This window comes from Takifugu rubripes, chromosome 10 (assembly GCF_901000725.2).
Source record: "Takifugu rubripes chromosome 10, fTakRub1.2, whole genome shotgun sequence".
NCBI classification, from domain to species: Eukaryota; Metazoa; Chordata; class Actinopteri; order Tetraodontiformes; family Tetraodontidae; genus Takifugu; species Takifugu rubripes.
Window position 1 is genome coordinate 4,736,963 of NC_042294.1, and position 19,232 is coordinate 4,756,194.

The 19,232-nt window shown below is 40.0% G+C and overlaps 2 protein-coding genes across 2 annotated transcripts in view; one reads left to right on the forward strand and one right to left on the reverse strand.

Moving 5' to 3' along the window:
* LOC105416987 (trichohyalin-like) overlaps positions 1–12,012 on the reverse strand; it is a 75,760-nt gene extending 63,748 nt beyond the window's left edge. Inside the window, exons 1-2 of the mRNA XM_011607835.2 lie at positions 11,550–12,012; positions 9,759–9,908 (exon numbers count right to left, since the gene is read on the reverse strand). Coding sequence (XP_011606137.2) covers positions 9,759–9,908; positions 11,550–11,579 — 180 coding nt within the window. The 5' untranslated portion in view covers positions 11,580–12,012. The remainder of the gene's footprint in view (positions 1–9,758; positions 9,909–11,549) is intronic.
* Positions 12,013–12,124: 112 nt separating this feature from the next.
* pex2 (peroxisomal biogenesis factor 2) lies at positions 12,125–18,909 on the forward strand. Its single transcript, XM_011607824.2, has 2 exons — positions 12,125–12,239; positions 17,439–18,909. Exons 1-2 carry the CDS (start codon positions 12,236–12,238, stop codon positions 18,401–18,403), a joined length of 969 nt encoding a protein of 322 aa, XP_011606126.2. The 5' UTR covers positions 12,125–12,235; the 3' UTR covers positions 18,404–18,909.
* The last annotated feature ends 323 nt before the right edge of the window (positions 18,910–19,232 follow it).

Sequence of the window (19,232 nt, forward strand, 5' to 3'; positions counted from 1 at the left end):
GGGACACCAGAGACTGCAGCTGGACAATAACAAAGACACAAGTGAAGCGATGAGCAGTAGAAACATCTAATTTCTCAGCTTAACAAAGAAAAGTTTGGAAATAGAACATCTTCACCCAGGTACAGTTTGAGATAAGTTCAGTTCCTGCCTTTCCCAAATGATTTTCCCCTCTTTTTCCCCCCTAACTAACTTCTCAGCATTTGACTGCTGGTGGCAGAAAAAAAAAAAAAACAGCACTCAAGTTAACTCCAGTGTAAAAGGATCTCTGCAGGAGATTATACTGGGAGGAAATAATTTTTAAAAATGGGAGGTGGAAAATACAAAATAAAAGAAAACTGACACCCACTCACACATCAATACATCGATGGATCAGAGAGTGTGTGTGTGTGTGTTGTGTACACTATCTGAGCCAAAAAATATATAAATAAACCTGTAGATAAACAAAAAAATATATGCGGAAATGGAGAAGTAGATGAAAGTCAGCTTTTACCGTAAACACACACTCTTACACACACTCTCACACACACACCTGGCTGAGTGATGCTACCCTGGAGGGTGGCTTCAATCTGATGTGTTTAATGTTGACGCTGGTGGCAAGAAGCACACACACACTCTCCCACTGATTCAACTTGTCTGTCATTTTCATTTCCTAAGACCTGATTTACTCATTTCATTTACTTTTTTTTTTTTTTTTACCCAGGATCATTTTTTTCATTATTATCACATATGCAGCCATTTAAAATGCTCAAGGTGTGATGCAAATCCCCTGATCCCTAAGCTGACTGTGGATCCATCACACCTTTCCGGGTGGTCCTCAGGATGGGCGCAGCCAGGCGTTCATCTGTGCCACATTGTGCGAGACCAGCGATTCCGGCTTGGCTTACTTGTAACTTAAATCACCTTTCTGCTCCTGACTGAAAATGAGATGGGACGCGTTCCCGTTCACTCCTTTAAAGATCTGGGAAACTTGAAATTAAATTGTTTCTTTAGATATGGGTCTGAAATGGGAAAGGGAACGCGACTTTAAGGTAATTTGGGTGCCACAGGGTGAGGAATCATATCATACAGGGATTTGCATATCGCCATGGGGACAACAGTGTTACAGCAATTCCCAAAGGAGCTCCGACTCCCTCAAGAGAAACAGAATCTATGAACCCAGTGAGGAGCTCAGATGAGTGTCTGACTTAGCTTAAAGTTACTACAAAGAAGTTTTATATATTGTGATCTCACGGTAAAGTTTCTGGGGCAACATAAGTTGCCTTGTTGATAGAAAGCAGTCAGGAGACGTCCATGTTCATACCTGTATGGGATGTTTGCTGCAGACCCAACAAGCTCATCCAGCAAAAGCCTTAGCACAGGAATTCCAGACATCTGAGACAGACTGAAAACAACCTCTTTAAAAATATCATTCACAATTAGCAACATTTGATGTTGGTTTGAGGATTTTTTCTTTTAACACAAAGCAGTTGAACCACACAGTTCTACAAATCTATTTTGTTGCGTTAACAGAAATAATCAACTTCCATTATCAACACATTTAAGAGAAAATGCAATTTTAGATACTTAGAAATCCTTCCATATACAGAAAGCAACAGTCAAGCACACAAAAGTTAATAAAAATTGTTGGACATTCAATATGTTTACAATTTCTAAGTGTCAGACCCTCTTATGAAGGTGGGAGCCAGAGCTGCCGATCCCGTGACCCAGACCCCAACAAGTCGGCAAATACTGACACGACCTTTTAATTAAATCACCACTTAATAGAGGAAGCTCTCCGTGTCGCAAATGAGTTTGTCAAGGGTTTTAGATGTGATAAAGTCTGTCGGCCCGAAGGGGCTGAGGTGCTGAAGCGATAGCTCAGAATTTCCAACTTGATGATCTTGGTGATGATGTTAAAAGGAATCATTTAGGACCAGCAGATAGAACCATCTATACAGCAGCTGACCACTGGAGAGCAATCCACATACTTGGCTCCAGTTTAGGAAGCCCTGTTGTGCGTTTTTAAACATAAAATCAATGGCTGGAACTCAGATTACATTGTTTAAAATACATCACTAAATGAAAAGCCGCACAAAGTCATTTGTCTAATTAGCAGCCGTCTAATTGACTACATCGCTCTGTTAGTTTGCTCATGAGGTATGCAGCAGCTAATCAATTAGGTTACGCCACGTCCGTAAGCACGTGTAAGACAAAATTAAATACTGCAATCTAATTTGATTCAAAAATGTTGGTGGAAGCCTTTCTTCAAGATCGATCTTGATTTTAAATCAGCAGATTGCCAAGCAATTAAGACGCAACATGAGCACAGAGATTGGACTCAACAGAGGATCTATGCACAAATCAAATCTCCTTCCACATAGTCTTTTACCCCCGTGTTTCATATCAAATAACCATGTAAACAACCTGCAACACACTTTTTTCAGCCATGCCCACTGAGAGATTTTTCCTGGAACTAGATTTCGAGGTTATTTGTGCAATTTTATGAATAAAAGTCCTTTACAAAATGAAACTGACGAGGCAGTTGCTTCTCCTGATGTAATGTAGGGAAAGAATTGCAAGATTCCTGCTCAGGAAACAAGTTCTTTAACTTCACCATTAACCCTTCAGCATTAAGTAGGATGTATTCGCCAAATACAGAGAAAAAAAAAAGAAAAAAATTATATATATATATATATATATATATATATATATATATATATATATAAATAAATAAACAGTTATTTGTTAAATATAAGTAGGATTATGATGACAGGTACATTATAATGCTAAAACATGTTTATTTATTTGTTGCTATATTTGCTTACATATGATATACATGTTAAGGACACCCTCTGCAAACAAGCTTATGTATTATGGTAATTTTGGAATATAATTCCAGAAAAAGGAAAAATTTGAATCCAGGCCCGAGAGACCCAGCAGAACTGGGGAAATGCTGGCCACTTTATCGCCGTGGTGACACAGGTCACCGTGGGAAAAGGAAATCAATGTTGAGAGCGATGACTTACAGGTCAACACAAGGCCTTTAGTGTGCCTGTGTGTGTTTAAAGTCTAGGGATGTGGGTGTTTTAATTATGTCCTGCTTAGAGTAAAAAGCTAGCACGTCTAGGCATTGAAGTACGTGCAAAAAGTGAAAAAGAACAAATTATTTTTTAAAGAAAAGTAATTTTTCAACCTTGCATACCGTGAAGTTACTGAAAAATTAAGTACAAATGCGCAAAAAGACCCTCGCTGTAATTCACAGTTCAGTTTGGTTTCGGTATGACAGTAAGAACAGCAGGCGTGCATCGAGGTCAGGGGCTGATTTAGGTCCACTGTGTGTTTGTGTGTGCGTGCATGCCTTAAATACCCTTGGGTTAGCAGGAGTTACGACCTGCTTGCATTATTAAGGTGAGTAGTAGGCCGTGTTATGTATGCCTAAACAGCCGGTCCATTCATTAGGGATGCAATCCCCTAAGTACATGAAAAGCGCACGGCCCGTGCTCCCTCTCCCCTTTACCTCACTGAACTGTAAAGTAGACAAAATGTTGGTGTGATGTAAAGAGCTTCAGATAAATCAGAAACAGGAGCAAATTAATAATATGCAATGAAACAACATTAGCTGATTAGGAATGTATGGCTGAGTGGTGGGTGCAATTTAGAGGCGGCTGGCTTTGGTGTTTGGAGTAAGGTCTCATATTTCTGTGTGCGTGTGTGTGTGTGTGTGTGTGTGTGTGTGTGAGAGAGAGAGAGAGAGAGAGAGAGAGAGTGAGAGAGACAGAGAGAGAGCGATTTGTTAGTAATGTGTCACCAGTGTCTCAGCTTTATAAAAAGCCCTGCCATCTATGATAATGAGCCCTGTAAAGGTTATGACCTGGGTAAACCGGCTGGTTACAGGAAAGGTTAAATATAAGTGTGTGTGTGTGTGTGTGTGTGCGTGTGCGTGTGTGTGTGTGTGCGTGTGTGCGTGTGTGTGTGTGTGCGCACGTACATGTGCTGTGCCTTTACTTGTAAATTTCCCCGTGTGGGACAATAAAGGACCTGAATCTGAATCTGAATCTGAATCTTTACTCACTTTTTACATGACGTCTCTTGGTTGTTTAACGGCAGCAGATGTTCTAAGAATGGACTTTTAAGCAGGACATTTAGGTTGTGTCCTCCGCTCCATTCCTGTTCTTTTTTCTCATTTGTACCCATCTCACAGCACAATCTCTCATTTCTTCCCAGGACAGTCGTTTGCCCCCCTCTTTCTCTCCCCACTTTATATTTCCTTCTTTCCGCTTTCTTTGATATCTGAAAATAGCTGTCCATTTATGCAATCATTTCGTGTTTTTTCCAGGCCCCTCTCCCACAGCTTTTGTCAGCAGCTCGGTCAGCTGAAAGCAAGAGCGGAGGGAAAAAACAAAAGCATGAACGTGAGTGTATGAGTCACGGGATTAGAGAACTCGACGAGGGTGACAGTGACTTGAAGCAACACATCAGCATCTTCTCCCACTATGTCATGTCTTCCATGATTACAATTAGGATGTATAAAAAAATATGGACTTTAATTTTGTCCAGATTACGCTTGAAGTAAATGGCAAGAGATGTATGTACGGGTTAGCATGGAAAAGAGCCTTGAAGATGTCACATGACATCAAGATGAACTCAATGACCCTCTATGATGTTACGCAGTGCCTTCCTTTTTTCTTCTCAAAGTTAGATAATACAGCATCTCTGCTGTGTCTTTACCCTGATGTGCATTTGGCAGTAAAGCAAATAAACAAATATCCCAAATGTTCCACATGCATGCAGAGGTCATGATTCAGATGCCGCTGACAGCACCTCATCGCTTGGAATGATGCACATAGGAATAAACAAGATTAGAAACTACAAATCCCAAGATGGTGTCACTTCACATCAAGCATATTTCATAAAATTCATACACCAGCGCAATTAAATGAAGTTATATTACTTAATTTAAGTTGCATAACTTAAAATGCAATTTTGCTCATTTTTACCACTCACTCCTTTATATATTATTGATGCCCAACTTTGGTTTATTTCAATATAAACCTGAAAGCTTCTGTTTGATAACTTGTGTAAATTATACACATTTATAATAACCAACACGTGAATCATTTCAGAGTGACAATTTTGAATGGAAATTAATAAAATCCTGCTGTCTAGATGAAGGCCCCACAGCCGACCCAGTGTATCATACAGACTACCTTGAGTTCCATCCTGATGCTGATATATTCCCAAAGGTTTACAAGGGCAGAGCACTACATATGTAAGTTTGGCCTTATGGCTGACCTTACAATGCACTTAGTATCCTGTACAGGGAGTAATGCTCCAGCCACTCCTCCAAGCCATTTATTCCAGCTAATGACAGTCAAGCGCTCATAAATCAGCATTAGAAACCTCTTTCACCCTCTCTTTCTCAGTTAGCGTCCCCTCTCTTTGCCTTCCTTTGGTTATTCAGCCTCCTTCTCTCAGGCCGCCGTGTCTTCGCCATTGCTCCGCTCTCGTTTTTACTCTGTACTTCATTCATTTTGCCATTTTAGGACAGCAGTCTAATTTTCTGCCAGGTTGTCTGTTTTTGTCTGCTTCTTTTCAAAATACTTTCCCTTTTCTTTTCTCGCTCTCGCTGTGAACAGATCGGCCCCCTGATCTGAAGAATCGTTTGCCTGTTGATAGAGACGGCATCCTTGAACGTATTGGCATCTGTATTGATTTTAATTAAGCTAATTAGTACATTATTTGAAGGATCAATTGGGAGCATCCATTACTGAGTGGAGAGATGGGATGAATGGTGGTGATGGGGATGGGGGGTAGTGAAGTTAATATGGTAATGAAGACAATCAATTATCACTCACAGCAAAGTCATTAACAAGAACATTAGCATAATCAAGCATCACGACCCTGTGACCTCTTCTGCTTTTGCACTCATTTGTGACCCCTTCCAAGCAAGTGTTTGTAAGAAAGAGAGAGAGAGAGATGGAGAGAGATAGCGAGCATGGGGGATGTTGCAGGTTTCAGGGTTCACAGAATGTTTTTAAAATAGATTTGACTGTAGCTTCAAACTTCTCAAACAGGTGGCAGCTACAGAGGATCAGAGATGGTTTAAGACGACAAAGCATCAACGGTCAAAAGGACGCCTGCTCAGGTTCTGTTGTTCATCTGTTATCCTGAATGAGAGAACGGTGGGAGGGCGCAGCTCTGAAATGGCCGCATGGCAATTTCTCTCCAGAGTGCAAGATTTCAAACCCGCAACCTCAAAACATATAAGATGTGGATTTTTGGATACATTGTATTTATGAAAAAAGCGTCCCTAATTGCAGAAGTATGGACTTTGCAGCACCTAGAAGAGATAATGGAGGTAATTTGCAGTATATTTCCAAAAGCAAGAAGCTATAAACATTGAGGTTTGCCCTACGTCCCAACACACAGCCTATTTCAGAAATCTTATATTCACATTTCCAGGTCTCTCTTGAGATTACCTCCATTTTTTGTAACATTTTTGTGACACTTTCGCTATTATGCTAAGCCAGGTTAAAACTAAAGTACACCAATTCTGCTTTAAAATGATCTTGCAGGATAATCAACATTAAAGCATCTCTCCAGTATTTTTGGATGTGAAGTCTACTTTCTTAACTTGATCCTAAGAATCCCTTTAGGTAGTAATTCAGGTCTGGAGTGACATTTTTTGTGGATTCAACTTCATGACAACAGGGTCAAAGTCCAGATCACTTCATTGTCTAAATAAATAAAGCTGTATTACTCATTTGGTCCTTGAATCATCATATTTTAATAGCCCTAGTTCTGTCTTTCAAGGGGAATGTCATAAATAATCATGAATGCATACTCACACACATACACACACATGCACACATATACAAAAGGAGGCTTTCATTGCAGTTGGAAACATTTCAGGCATCCATATAATAAATTTTACTTGTTAGAATTTCCGTCTTTCCAACTAAAAATTACATTCTGTCATCCCTCTCTTCAATTAACAAGGAGCAATAACAAGCACAAGGATACTTCCACTTTTATCCACAGCAGAAACAAAATAGTACACATCTTCAACACAGTCATGATCCCATAACCGTGTTAAACGACTCAAAAAGCTATTTAGGCCAGATCACTATGTTAAACATGTACACATGATTAGCATTTGGGATTTATTAGTAAGAAGGGGTGGGGGGCGTTCAATGGGCCAAGATGATCTTTTCTGAGCTTACATAAAAGTCACGTCAATGTTATGAAATGCATGTGATCAGAATCATTTCTACTAATTATTTACACTTTGCTGTTCAGTTTTCTCTGGGCTCAAGCTGTTGAAATAAATTAGATGAGGAAATAGGAAAAAAATGACCCTTCCCCCCCATAATGAGATTTGGAACCTACTGATTTTTTTGTTTTTAGAAACTTATTTCACTAATTGGGGGCTATTCTTAGAAAGCCTGGAGCTCAGATCAGGAGATTTTACATATTTACAGTCCAACTTTTCACCATGTGCAGCCTGTTAGAATGGCTCAAGTAATGCAGAATGACATGATGGCATCGTTCATATGCTTCTGTGCTCGCGCTATTGTGTCGCACATCTATACACACAAGACACATTGACAAAGCCGTGATACATCAACTCTCATTGGGCAACACTATAATCTTTTTGAGAGGCAGTAGTTCTTCATTTAAACAGGGGAATAAGAGGGACAACCCAGGTGAGGCAGAGTGAAGCAAGGTTGTCTGGGCAGAGCAATATAACTAGTCTGATCAGAAAGTAGTATAGTAGTAGTACAGGTAGGCGACAGGAGGAACCTCAACGGTTGTTTATTACGAACCAACAAATTCCAAGGACAATGATAATGCCACCATGATGAAGGCTGCTGATGCTTCTGAACCTTCAGATGGCTCAGACCGCAAACATTCGCTTGATGTTTGCCAAATTGTTTCAAATCAAACCTTTGTCAAAGCACGCTCAAGAAAAATCCTCCCTTACAGAGCTTTACCGTTTTTTGCTACAGGTTACTTAAGCTGTTGCGTTTGGTGAAGTCAGTAACGTTTCACCCGTCTGCCTCTGGATGGTAAATTGACAACAAACTAATTGCACCAGTCTAGAGCAGAGAAAACAAGCCCTGGGTTTCATGACATTATGTCCACAGAACAAACTCTGTTCAGTGTCCATTACAGTTCAACCCCATTGAAACATCAACAATACCGTACAGGACGATTCAATCAGATGTAGCCAAGCTCCTATTACAGGTCTTATTGCATTGTTTACATGGTGGAATGGTCCATAAGTACTTCTAAATGCTCCTCTCTTCATTTGATTGGATTTCACATTATGGGCATCAGGGTAGAAAATACACTGTTGTCCCCTGACTATCCTAATAGACTCTTGAGTGAAGTAGTGCATTTGTTTGTATTTGTTTAGCAATTGAGTCCCTAAAACACACAAGTAACAGAGAATGTCGTTAAAGATGGGCGAGAATGGAGACTCGAACACTCCGGAAAAAGCCTGATAGTGATGCAAATTATGTTTTTAAAGCTCATTTGAATAACTTCACTTTCAGCAAGGCTGGATGCTATTTTTGTTTTTATAGCTGGGATCAGAGTTTTTTACTTGCCCAAATTCAAGACAATATAAAGATGCTACACAACATTTCTACGCTCTCTAGAGATTAGCATTTCAATACACTTCCAGTGCTAAGCTACTCGGCTACTCGTGCCCACCCACGTTTGTTAGTTTATTTGCCCATTTTTTGTCCATTGGGAAGGTCTGTAGACTTCTCGGCAGGCTAATTAGTTACACCAAGATTTTTTTGTTTTACTGAATTCCAAATATTGATTATTCTTTATAAAAATTGGTTTGGGAAAAACCACACTGGATGGTCTCAATACTGTCTCATCAATGCACAAAACTAAATACAGTCCCTCTATTAAACGTCATTATTTTTATACTACTAAAACATCACCATTGAGATTAGCTATAAGATTTGTAAATGTACAAATGTAGTTTTGACTCAAGTAATGTAAAGCATAGCAAGACCTTTGTGACCGGTGCAGAAAAAAGCATACAAAGCTCGCCCTCTGACCTTCCACATAATGGCCGATAAGTACTGATGTATAATCGACCATAATTACTTCTCTGTGTGCCACATCCACTCAGAAGAGTGAATATTGATGGAAGCCTGCACATAACTGAAAATGGAACAATACCTTAAGGTCACCACATCAAGTAATGATGATGTCTTTATTGTCCTGCAGTGAGCTCAAACAATCTAAAAAAAGGGAGAAAAATTCCATCAAGCATTTTTGCACTCCATTTTCCATCTCCATCTCGCAAAGAAAATGCAACACTTCTTCACATCCTCCAGAAAATGGAAGAACCTGAGCCAACGACATTATAACCTATACCAGTTTGCATATACCTTGTGTTTCAAAGTTCATCTAATGATGACTGTAACCTCCTCTCTTGATATTATTCTGTCTAAACAACAGCTGCTCCTGGATTTATCTGGTAGTTATCATAGTCGGTATGAATACTGATTTCATTCCTTTCAGTCCAAAAGCCATAGGACTCAAATACTACATTCTGCTTAGGGTGACACAAAAGAAGGGAAAAGGACAACATTGAACCTCAAGTCATCTGTGTGCGGATGGTTCTCCTTTTAACCAGATTTTGTAAAAACAAACAAAAAGGAGCAAAAATAGCTTAGTTGAGATGCAAATGAATTTAAAATGCACTGATGTGAAAATGAGGCTGTACAACATAACAGCCTGTAAAATCTTACTTGCAGAGCAGAGCCAGAGCTGTGTAGCTTCTCCAGCCCGTGGGACACGTTGTCGTCAGCTTCCACCTGCAGATCAGCAATGGTCTGAACCAGCACCTGGTTCTGGTCCACAAGGTCATTCACACATGGCAGCAGGAAATTCACTTTCTTCTGCAATAATCACACAGCAATGTTACACTGGGTCAGATGGTTCAAATAGTAAAATTACTTTATTGGGTCAAATAAATAAAATAAAACAAATAAAACTCAACAGAATTCACCAAAAGCACTGAGCAGATTTGTTCTATCAAGAAAAAGACCTGTATAAAAGATATCCTTAACCAGAATACAGCACAGTACATCAATATTTCAAGCCAATCACACAGTATATATTGCATATGGAAGGGTGTATGCAATATATACAAGGTGATGGAGATGAAGCTGGTGCTTTTTCAAACCCCATATGAGTACAAATGTAGTTGTTTTAGCAAAATGAGGACATCCCAATATTCTCAAGACCTGTCATAATGCATCATCATACTTTCACATCCTTTCAGCTGAGCCTTTTATCTTCCTTTTTTCCATACAGGGATTATTTTACAGGTGGTGAGACAGAACACCCATACAGTGATCGCTGCTTTGATAAAAGAGGGGAATGCAAGTAAATGTCATGATTCTGTTGCCTTGAGGAGCCCCAGTACATCTTTGTTCATAAATGTCTGTCCCCTACAGTCAAAAAGTCAACAAGTGGCGTATACCGCCCACCGATGCATAGTATCACACTAATACGTAGCTGCAGGGAAAATAACTTCATAAACTGCAAGATGTGACAGTATCTAAGCAAACACTTGGGGTTGGTTTCATGGTTTAAGGTGTGCAACTCAAAATAAATAGACCATCCTAAATAACGTGCTAGTTCCCTCTCTACTCTTTCTAGTTTACAAGTTTAAAGTACCTTCAGATATATTTTCCAAAATGAGTTTAAGTTATCTTCATTTTTAGATGTATTTAGAACCATTATAAAAATACAAGGGCTTCAGGGTGAATGGGTCTTTTGTTTTCAAAGGACAAGCTTTATGACTAACTGCTTATATCAACCTTTAGAACTTGGAAGCTCCTGGATTCTTAACACATAACCTTGTTAAGGAGGCCCACGACTGGGGCTGGCTGACCAAAACCCATCTCTGAAATCTTGTTACACTTGCTTTGATGCACAACCTATCTCACACAGGCAACATTTTGAACCTAAATGATGTCACATGACAATCTTGATGATTAGAAACCTCTCTTTTTTAAATATGAGCATGGATCTGTGTTCCTGATCCTTGCTGCTTAGATGGAAACATAATGCAATTTGCCACCTGTTACAAGTGCTGTGGCTTTATGAAAGCACCCCTTTGCTTCCTCCTGTCATTTATCTGACAGGACTGAGGTCATCTTCTGATACCCAAGTCAGAATGGACAGGATGCTGCTTCAGTTTATATTGGATGAATGATAACCTAATGACAATAAATGGAACCTACAAATCTTGCATTCATTTTGCATTTAAATGGATTCTTTAATAATGATTTATAGTGTTAACTTGATCTAAATTATTATTACAAATCAGGTCCCTGCTATAAAAGCAATACACTTTGCTTCTATTACGGGTAGTTTGAGTAGCTTGAATTTAAACACAGTTTCTTTAGAGACAATGTTATTATCTCCAACTTAACACTTAAACACTCCCTTACAAATACGATGGCAACGGTGGGATTCGAACCCACACCTCCAGAGACTGATACCCAAATCCAACATCTCAGAGCATTTACCTGATATAGTTCCTCCAGAGTTGATTCCATACACGCTATCCTCTGTCGATAAACTTCGTTGAACTCATTTAGAAGCTTTCTTATCCTGTTGAAACTTCTCACAGCATCCCTAAATTTTTTAATTTCGGCTCTAACCCTGTGCTACATTCGAGAGCTCACCTCTGTCGAAAGGCAACTTTTAGTATTCTCCTGACTGCTTGTGGTAATATCTGATGTAATCTTAAAAGGAAGACTTATGATCACATTTCTCACAATTCAGAGACTGCAGGGACTCCTAAGCCTAATCATAACACAATACGATATTGCCAGTACCTGCTGTTTTTGATTGGTATTTTTTGAATGCACACCGGTGTGCACCATGGTCTCAGTTACTTAGTTTAAGTAATCGCTTATTTACAAAACATTGTGGTCGCTATGTGACGTTTCAACAACGGATAAAATTCAATTGTAATAATTGCCAGCGGTTTCCTCTGGGCTCTACCTCTGCCTTGATGGTAGCTGCACTTGATTGGCTAAATCCTACTGAGCGTCTCATAAGTGTGACGTTTGCTAATCTCATTGGTGAATCTTCTGAAAGAGGCGGGCTTTGATTACACAACCCGGAAATACATCGTGGTCCTCTCAGACTCCACTGTTATGGACACTCAGGACTGGTTAGAAAGATCCACAGTCCCCAGTGAAAAGAAATGGGTAAATATAACGTTGCTGTTTTGATTGATGTGACATTATGTCTGTAATATTCTCACGTGAAGTCTAACTTTATTTTCCTATCCTATTCGATCTTGTATTTGAAGCAACGCCTATCACCTCCTAATCTTACCAGTAAAATAACGCCAGGTGTATATAGATGTGTAGAATGCATGATGCATTTGTCAAATGCAACTCTGACTCCCTAACTTCGTGACTGCGTGTGATCCTCCTGGAGCTGGTTAAAAATAATTCCACCATTTTCCCAAATAATCAGTGCTAAAGATCAAAACACTCTGCCTCAAGAGTCTAGGCAAAGTTGATCTTATTGATTTTCAAGAGATTTTATTTTTCTCACCCCAATCATCACTCCACTGCTCTTATCTGCCTCGTGCATATATCTCTCTTTTCGTGTGGCTTTGACTGCACTGTTCTCATACACCCCTTCCAAACCTAATCCCCACTGTGATTATCACATAATGCTCTTGCCTTATTATCAAAATGGAGCAGATTTGGCTTTTGTTGTTGCTAAAGACTGATGGGCATGGGGTAAAAAAAAGGAGATGGTGTCATTAAGTAGTGAATATTGAGCAGTTGGCTGATTACACGAGATTGAAGAATAGGCACTCTCTGGAGCTAAACACTTAGTGTAATGAGAGTGTTTTAAGGTATTCACTGAATTTAAATTGGGCTATGATATCACTCCTGGGTTATGAGGTCATTTAAATAGTTCCCAGATGAGTGCTAGCAATTAAAAACATGACATTTTTTGTGCCTCTTTATAAAATCTCACCTTCCTGCATTTATTTAGCAGACCAAATTTCTGGATGAAGATATATTCTCTGACAATGATCATGCTATTACTTTTTTAGTTTTTCTCAAATTTATATTAACAATAACTTTTTATTTATTTATTTTTTTAGCTTTTCCTTGTTCAAGACCTATTTAGGTATCTAACATCTCAACATTTACATTCTAATGATTTTTTTTTTCTTTTATGAGGAAATATATTCAATTTACTAATTAAATGGTCAAAATGCTTTTTTAAGCATTAAACACACGTTTAAAAATATTTTCTTAGTTGTAGTTTCTGAAACTTAACATTTAACAACTTTGTTGAAGAAGCAGATATAAATTGGTTTCAGAAATGTTTACATAATTCTGTACTGAAGGTCTTCTACTGACAATACACCTACCAATAAAGAAGAAACATGACAGTTGATGTAATTAAAAAACGGACTGCACTCATGAATCACATTTGGATGGTTTAGCAGGTACATTGTGAAGCCACAAAGACCACAATGCGCAACTTTTTCCTTCGCATTTCTTTCATATCAGGTAATTCCACTGCAATTTTAAAGTAGTTGCACAAATATTTAAAAAGTGGCAGAATGTTTTATCATTTAACTTACCTGCTTTTTACAACATAAAGAGAGGTGAGGAGGCTAATTAAATATTGTGTAGCTTAGTAATGTTTTCCACAAGAACTATGGCCCAGATGATCTCCTTAAAAAGACACAACCTTGGTGCAGAATATTAATTCTGTGTTTTCCTTCATATTCATTGTGGCTCTCTGTCCTCTAAATGTTTCATTACATTTTAAGTTGTTTTTCTCCAAACCCTTGTACTTATTACTCACACAGCCTTAGCATACTGAACTGTCATACTCATGAAATCAATTAATTCTGTTAAATAATTTACCTTCGGAGCAAACCGAGATTAAGCAGACTGCTTTTTTTTTTTCCTTTTTCCATGCATTAGATGGAGTGATGCGTATTTTCTGTGTTCAGGCATTAACTTGGCCCTCGCCCCATGGCTTGAAGGAGTCTTGGGTGATTAGAGAAACAGGAGAGCCTTGATAAAGCATTAGTGTGTGACACACACACAGCCCGAAGACTCCTCTGTGCATTTGCACACATTCATTTTTCATGAAACGGACTCATAACAATTAGTCTGGTTGCCGCCTGGGTAATCTTAGCATCCCTGTAATGCCTTGCGGTCCTGCTGTATGACATCACTCTCTTCGAAGTTTTAAATCTGACATTCTCGTCTGTTTTCGTAGTGAGGACATTAGCAGGCCGTAGCTAATAGGCCCACGCACCTTCCTGGAGAAAAGCGGGGCAATAAAGTGAGGGGGGGGATGGGAGTACGACAGGAGTGCTCAGAGAAATAGGTTTTATTCACCGGGCCTTTTACGCAAATTAATTTACATGAGTGAGAAAAGAAATAGTACTACTGTAATCTTGCACACTTCACCAATCTTAAACCCATTTAATGCTACAAGACTCAAAGAAAGCAAAGTGAATATTCATGTGTTATTTCAACAAATAGTATGTTATGCCAAGTACACTATATAACTACGGTTATTTGAAGTATTGAAGCCAAACACATGCCACCGCTAAATCCAGACTGGTGGACATACATCTGACAGGTATGTGTCTCTTCAGAATACTTGTATCCCGAATAAATGGCAACACACAATCCTCCTGACGTATTTCACTTTCCCAGTAGCCCCTTGCCCTAAACACCCATCATCCTATCCCTTGATGCCAAAATCAAGGTCAAGGGGAAAATTTAGCCTTTCCCCTGTCTATGGACTATTCCCTGGACGCTGCAGTTGAGCCGTGCATGCTCCAGGATTGTTCCCTCCTCTTTTATTGTGACCGCCAGTCCCAAGGTCAGCTCCTTGGAAGAGGTTTGAGCTTATCTGTATCCCTTTCTATCCTATTTCATTTTTATCTGTGCCCTCAGTTTCTACTTTTTTCCCCCCCTTGACTGTAGAATGATGTTCAGACCTTCCAGCTCAGCTCTTCATGATGAGGTTTCTGATGTGCTTGACTTTTTGCACAGCCATCTTTGCATATCCTAGCTGTCATTAAGCCTCATTGTCTACTGTAGTTTGCAGAGGACCTGCTGCAGCTGCAAGGCTTCCTCTGATGCAGCGTATACCTCTGTTGCCTCATGTCTCGTTCACAACCCTGGTCATGCACCCCCCCTCCCTTTTTTAAAACCTTTGATGCTATTGAAGTGTGAGTTTGAATATTGTTGTTGTTGTTCCAGTCTGGAAGCTATGGCTGTCAGCCCTGAGTCATGTTTGTCTCCACGGAAAGAAAAAGTTAAGCTTAAAGAAAGTGATCTGACTCAAAATAACCTTTAATATTCCTTCCAAAAATGATATTTCTTGTTGCAAAAACACTTTTGGGTCATTCTTTTTGGGTTTTTCCTTTTGATTCCTCATCTGCCTACATTTTACTTCTATTCTTTTGTCATTTACACCAAGAGAAGGCATGTTGTGTCTGACCCACCCAAGAACCAGTGGAAATAAAACACCCCTTTACATGCAACGCAGTCATGCCATTTCCTGTAGCCTACTTAAATGCACAGCTATACAACACACTGCCTTTGATTGTGAGTTTTAAATGTTACATAAAGAACATTGATTAGTAGTTACTCACAGGGGGGAAAAAAGGCGAACCTGTAAATTCAAATGCATCATTTTTATAGGCAACCTGGCACTGACTGAATTCTCTGCTTGTTATATATTTGGCAAGTGCTCCAAGTCTGAAGGGAAGCTGTCAATAGCAATCCCAGCTATTGATATGGCAGTGGGCAGGAGATGTTACTTGGCCCCGGACTCCGGCATCCCTCTGATCCCTCTACATCATAATTACATTAATATTGACAGACCCTTGACAATAGTCACATTACTATTGATAGGTGGCTGTCAATACAGTGTTTCCCCAAATAAAACATATTCATTCATAACTTGTAAACTGCTCGATAAAAGGCTTTGAAAAGAATATTGGACCCGGCTGGGTTTACTCTCCTGAGAGTGCCGCTGCTGTGACAGGGATTTCCACCACCTGCCTTTGTGTGTGGAACTATGGGCCGATAGATTAATTTAACTCCTATATTAAAGCTCTGCATAGATCAAGCCTTCTTCTCTGCTACCTGATAAATGCAGTCACACACACACACAGGCATAATCTGTGTTTTTATACCTGTCAAGGAAAAAAACTTCAAGATTTAGCTACCACAGATGATAACTGTTTATTGGTTACCATACTCATTCAGACCTCTCTTTTATTTTTATTTTTTAATCCAAACTCAACTTCCATCACTGGCAAGGTTCTAATCGCTAAACATGGCAGCATTTCAAATGCAGCTCAGGACATTAGTCACACATGCTTACTTAAATGTGAATTCATACTTTTTTTTAATTCATTTGCTAATTCTAACTTTGTGGAAGTGTGTATCCCGGCTCTATTTAAGCATCATCAACCGACATAGGGTCCTGTGTGTCACAATAAACTCAAACATTGTGACCACATATGAGAAAATTTTTCTAAGTTCCTCTGAAAGTGACTGAAGTGACCATCATTCTCTCTCTTTCTGTCAGAACTGCCATATTTACCCTGCTGAAATCTCTTTTAAAGCCTCGTGACAAATCCCGTTCAGCAAGACACAAAAGCCACTGTCAGAAAAAGGCCTCTCCGTCTCTCTCCCTCCATCTATCTCCCTCTCTCTCCTCTTCTCTGTGCACCTCTTGCTCTGTCTCTCCTTGTGTTAGTTAGTCTCCCCACTTCTTAAGCGTTTCATGTGAGGAACGGCCAGATAAAAACTGGGGGGACTGTAGCACAAAGTAGTCCGGACTTCACAATGGCGAGCTCCAATATGGACTTGACTCTAGGGTGAGGAAAAATTGTTCCACTCTTGGTGGATGTTTACGGTGTACCAGAGACTATGCCGTTAGCCTAATCCCTGGTGATGTGATTTGTACACACCCCTATCTCCAGAGGGAGCAGGCGCCAAGAGCCCCAAGGCTTCACCTCCTGTGTGTGGGTGTTTGTGTGTATTTATAAATTGGAAAGAACTAAGACACCCCCGCTCCACTGCATTGCACAGCTAAAAGGTTGCATTAAGGATGGGTATTTACACGTGAAAAGTGATTTCCTTTCCGATGTAAAAAGAAAATAACCTTTCCTACAAAATCACCCTCACCTTCTGAGCTTTATTCAGCATAAACTATTTGTTCTTCAATAGTTAGACTGCAGGTGATCAATTGATTATTTTTTTTTAAACATATCAATTTTATCCAGTGCAATCTTAGCTAATTTGGTTTTTTGCTTTTGCTTCATCCTATACCTGAAAATACTTAGAACACTTAATAAAATCTTTTTTTTCTTCCCTATTTGTCAACAGGTTTAGAAAGAAATGCAAACAAAACAGAGGCATCTGGGCTTTCTGGTTCGGACCAGACTCCAGTACTGCGCATCAACCAACTGGATGCCCTTGAACTAGACTCAGCCCTTGAGCAGCTGCTTTGGACCCAGTTCTCCCAGTGCTTTCAAAATTGCCGCCCAGGTCTTCTGACTCCAGCTGAGCCCGAGCTAAGAGCTTTGCTCCAGTTGCTTGTGTGGAGGTTCACTCTGTACTCGAACAGCACTACCGTGGGCCAGTCCTTACTGAGTCTGCGCTACCACAACCTTCTTTCTTCAGTGACCCGTTACAGACCTCTATCCCGTAGACAGAAATGGGGTCTGGCGCTGCTTAACGTAGGTGCCCGCTGGTTTCAAGAACGTTCCCACAGCTTGCTACTGTGCTTGGGTTTGAGCGCCGGCGGGTCTGTGTCTGAACATGACGTCAGCTTAATCACACAAGGACTCCGCAAATGTTTCAACCTTGTTTCTAGCATTGCTCATATTGCAAGTCTCATCAACTTCTTTGTGTTCCTAAAGAAAGGTCAGCACCCGCTCTTGGCCGAAAGGATTGTGGGAGCTCAGGCAGTGTTCAGCAAGCCCAACGTGGTTCGGGATGAAACATACCAGTATATGAACCGTGAGCTCCTGTGGCACGGCTTTTCTGAATTCCTCATTTTCCTGTTACCGTTGATCAATACGCGCCAACTGAAGGCTATCGTGTCTTCTTTTGTTTTTGGAGATGTGAGGACAGATACACAGGCAGCACCAGAAGGACAAGGGCTTTTGAAAGAGTGTGGTTTGTGCGGAGAGTGGCCCACCATGCCTCATATGGTGGGATGTCGCCATGTTTTCTGTTACTACTGCATCAAAAGCCACAGCATTGCAGAGCCTTACCTCACCTGTCCAAAATGTGGTGCGCAGGCCAGCCAGCCTGAACCGTTGAGGATACAGGTGGAGATGAAGTGATGTGCTGGACTTGTCAAAAATGGGGGGGCAAAACAAATAGAAATATATGATGAATGATTCAATGTACTGTTGATTAAGCCCAACCTTTTTAATTTGGGAATAAAGTATATGTCAACATGTGTTTAACGGTCCCTCTGAGCATTTTTGGAAGAATCACATAGTCTTCTTGTAAGACTTTATAAACAGACTTCGCTCTTTATTATGTCTGTGTCTTTCCTGAACACACATAGACCTGCCATGTTTAATGTATGTGCTTCTGTATTGACTCTCCTCTGCCCCCTTCCTTTTCTCCAGCTGGACTTTGGAAAGAACTATTTGTCTTTGGTGCAGTGGACTGCAGAGAACCGCACAGAGCATATATTTGATGAGTGTCTGTGTTGATTTATGCTCTGAATTTGCTGCGTGTATTTGTTGAAATGGGATTATTTGTTCTGATGAAAAATGCAGAAAGTCAGCTGAATAAATAATGAGAGGAATTTCTGATGCCTCTCATCATGGCCAAATTAGCATTTGTTGTGTTTTTTGTGCCTAAATTGTGTTTCAACATCATTAAAATTGATAGAGTGCTACCTCTTGGGTGTTTATCTCGTTAAGTGGAGAAGAGAGAAAGAGATGAGGGAAAGTTATAACAATCAGCACACTTCTCTGTAGACAGGCCCAGTCGTTCTGACTCCCATTATCCATTTTCACAGCACCCCAACATGCTGAAGATCAAGGGGGCAGCCGGGGGCTTGGATTGAATCACATACACAGACACACACTTGACAACCAGCCCCTCTTTTCCCTTGGCCTTTCTCTCTTCTGCTGCCTTTCCGTCTCTCTCTTTCTG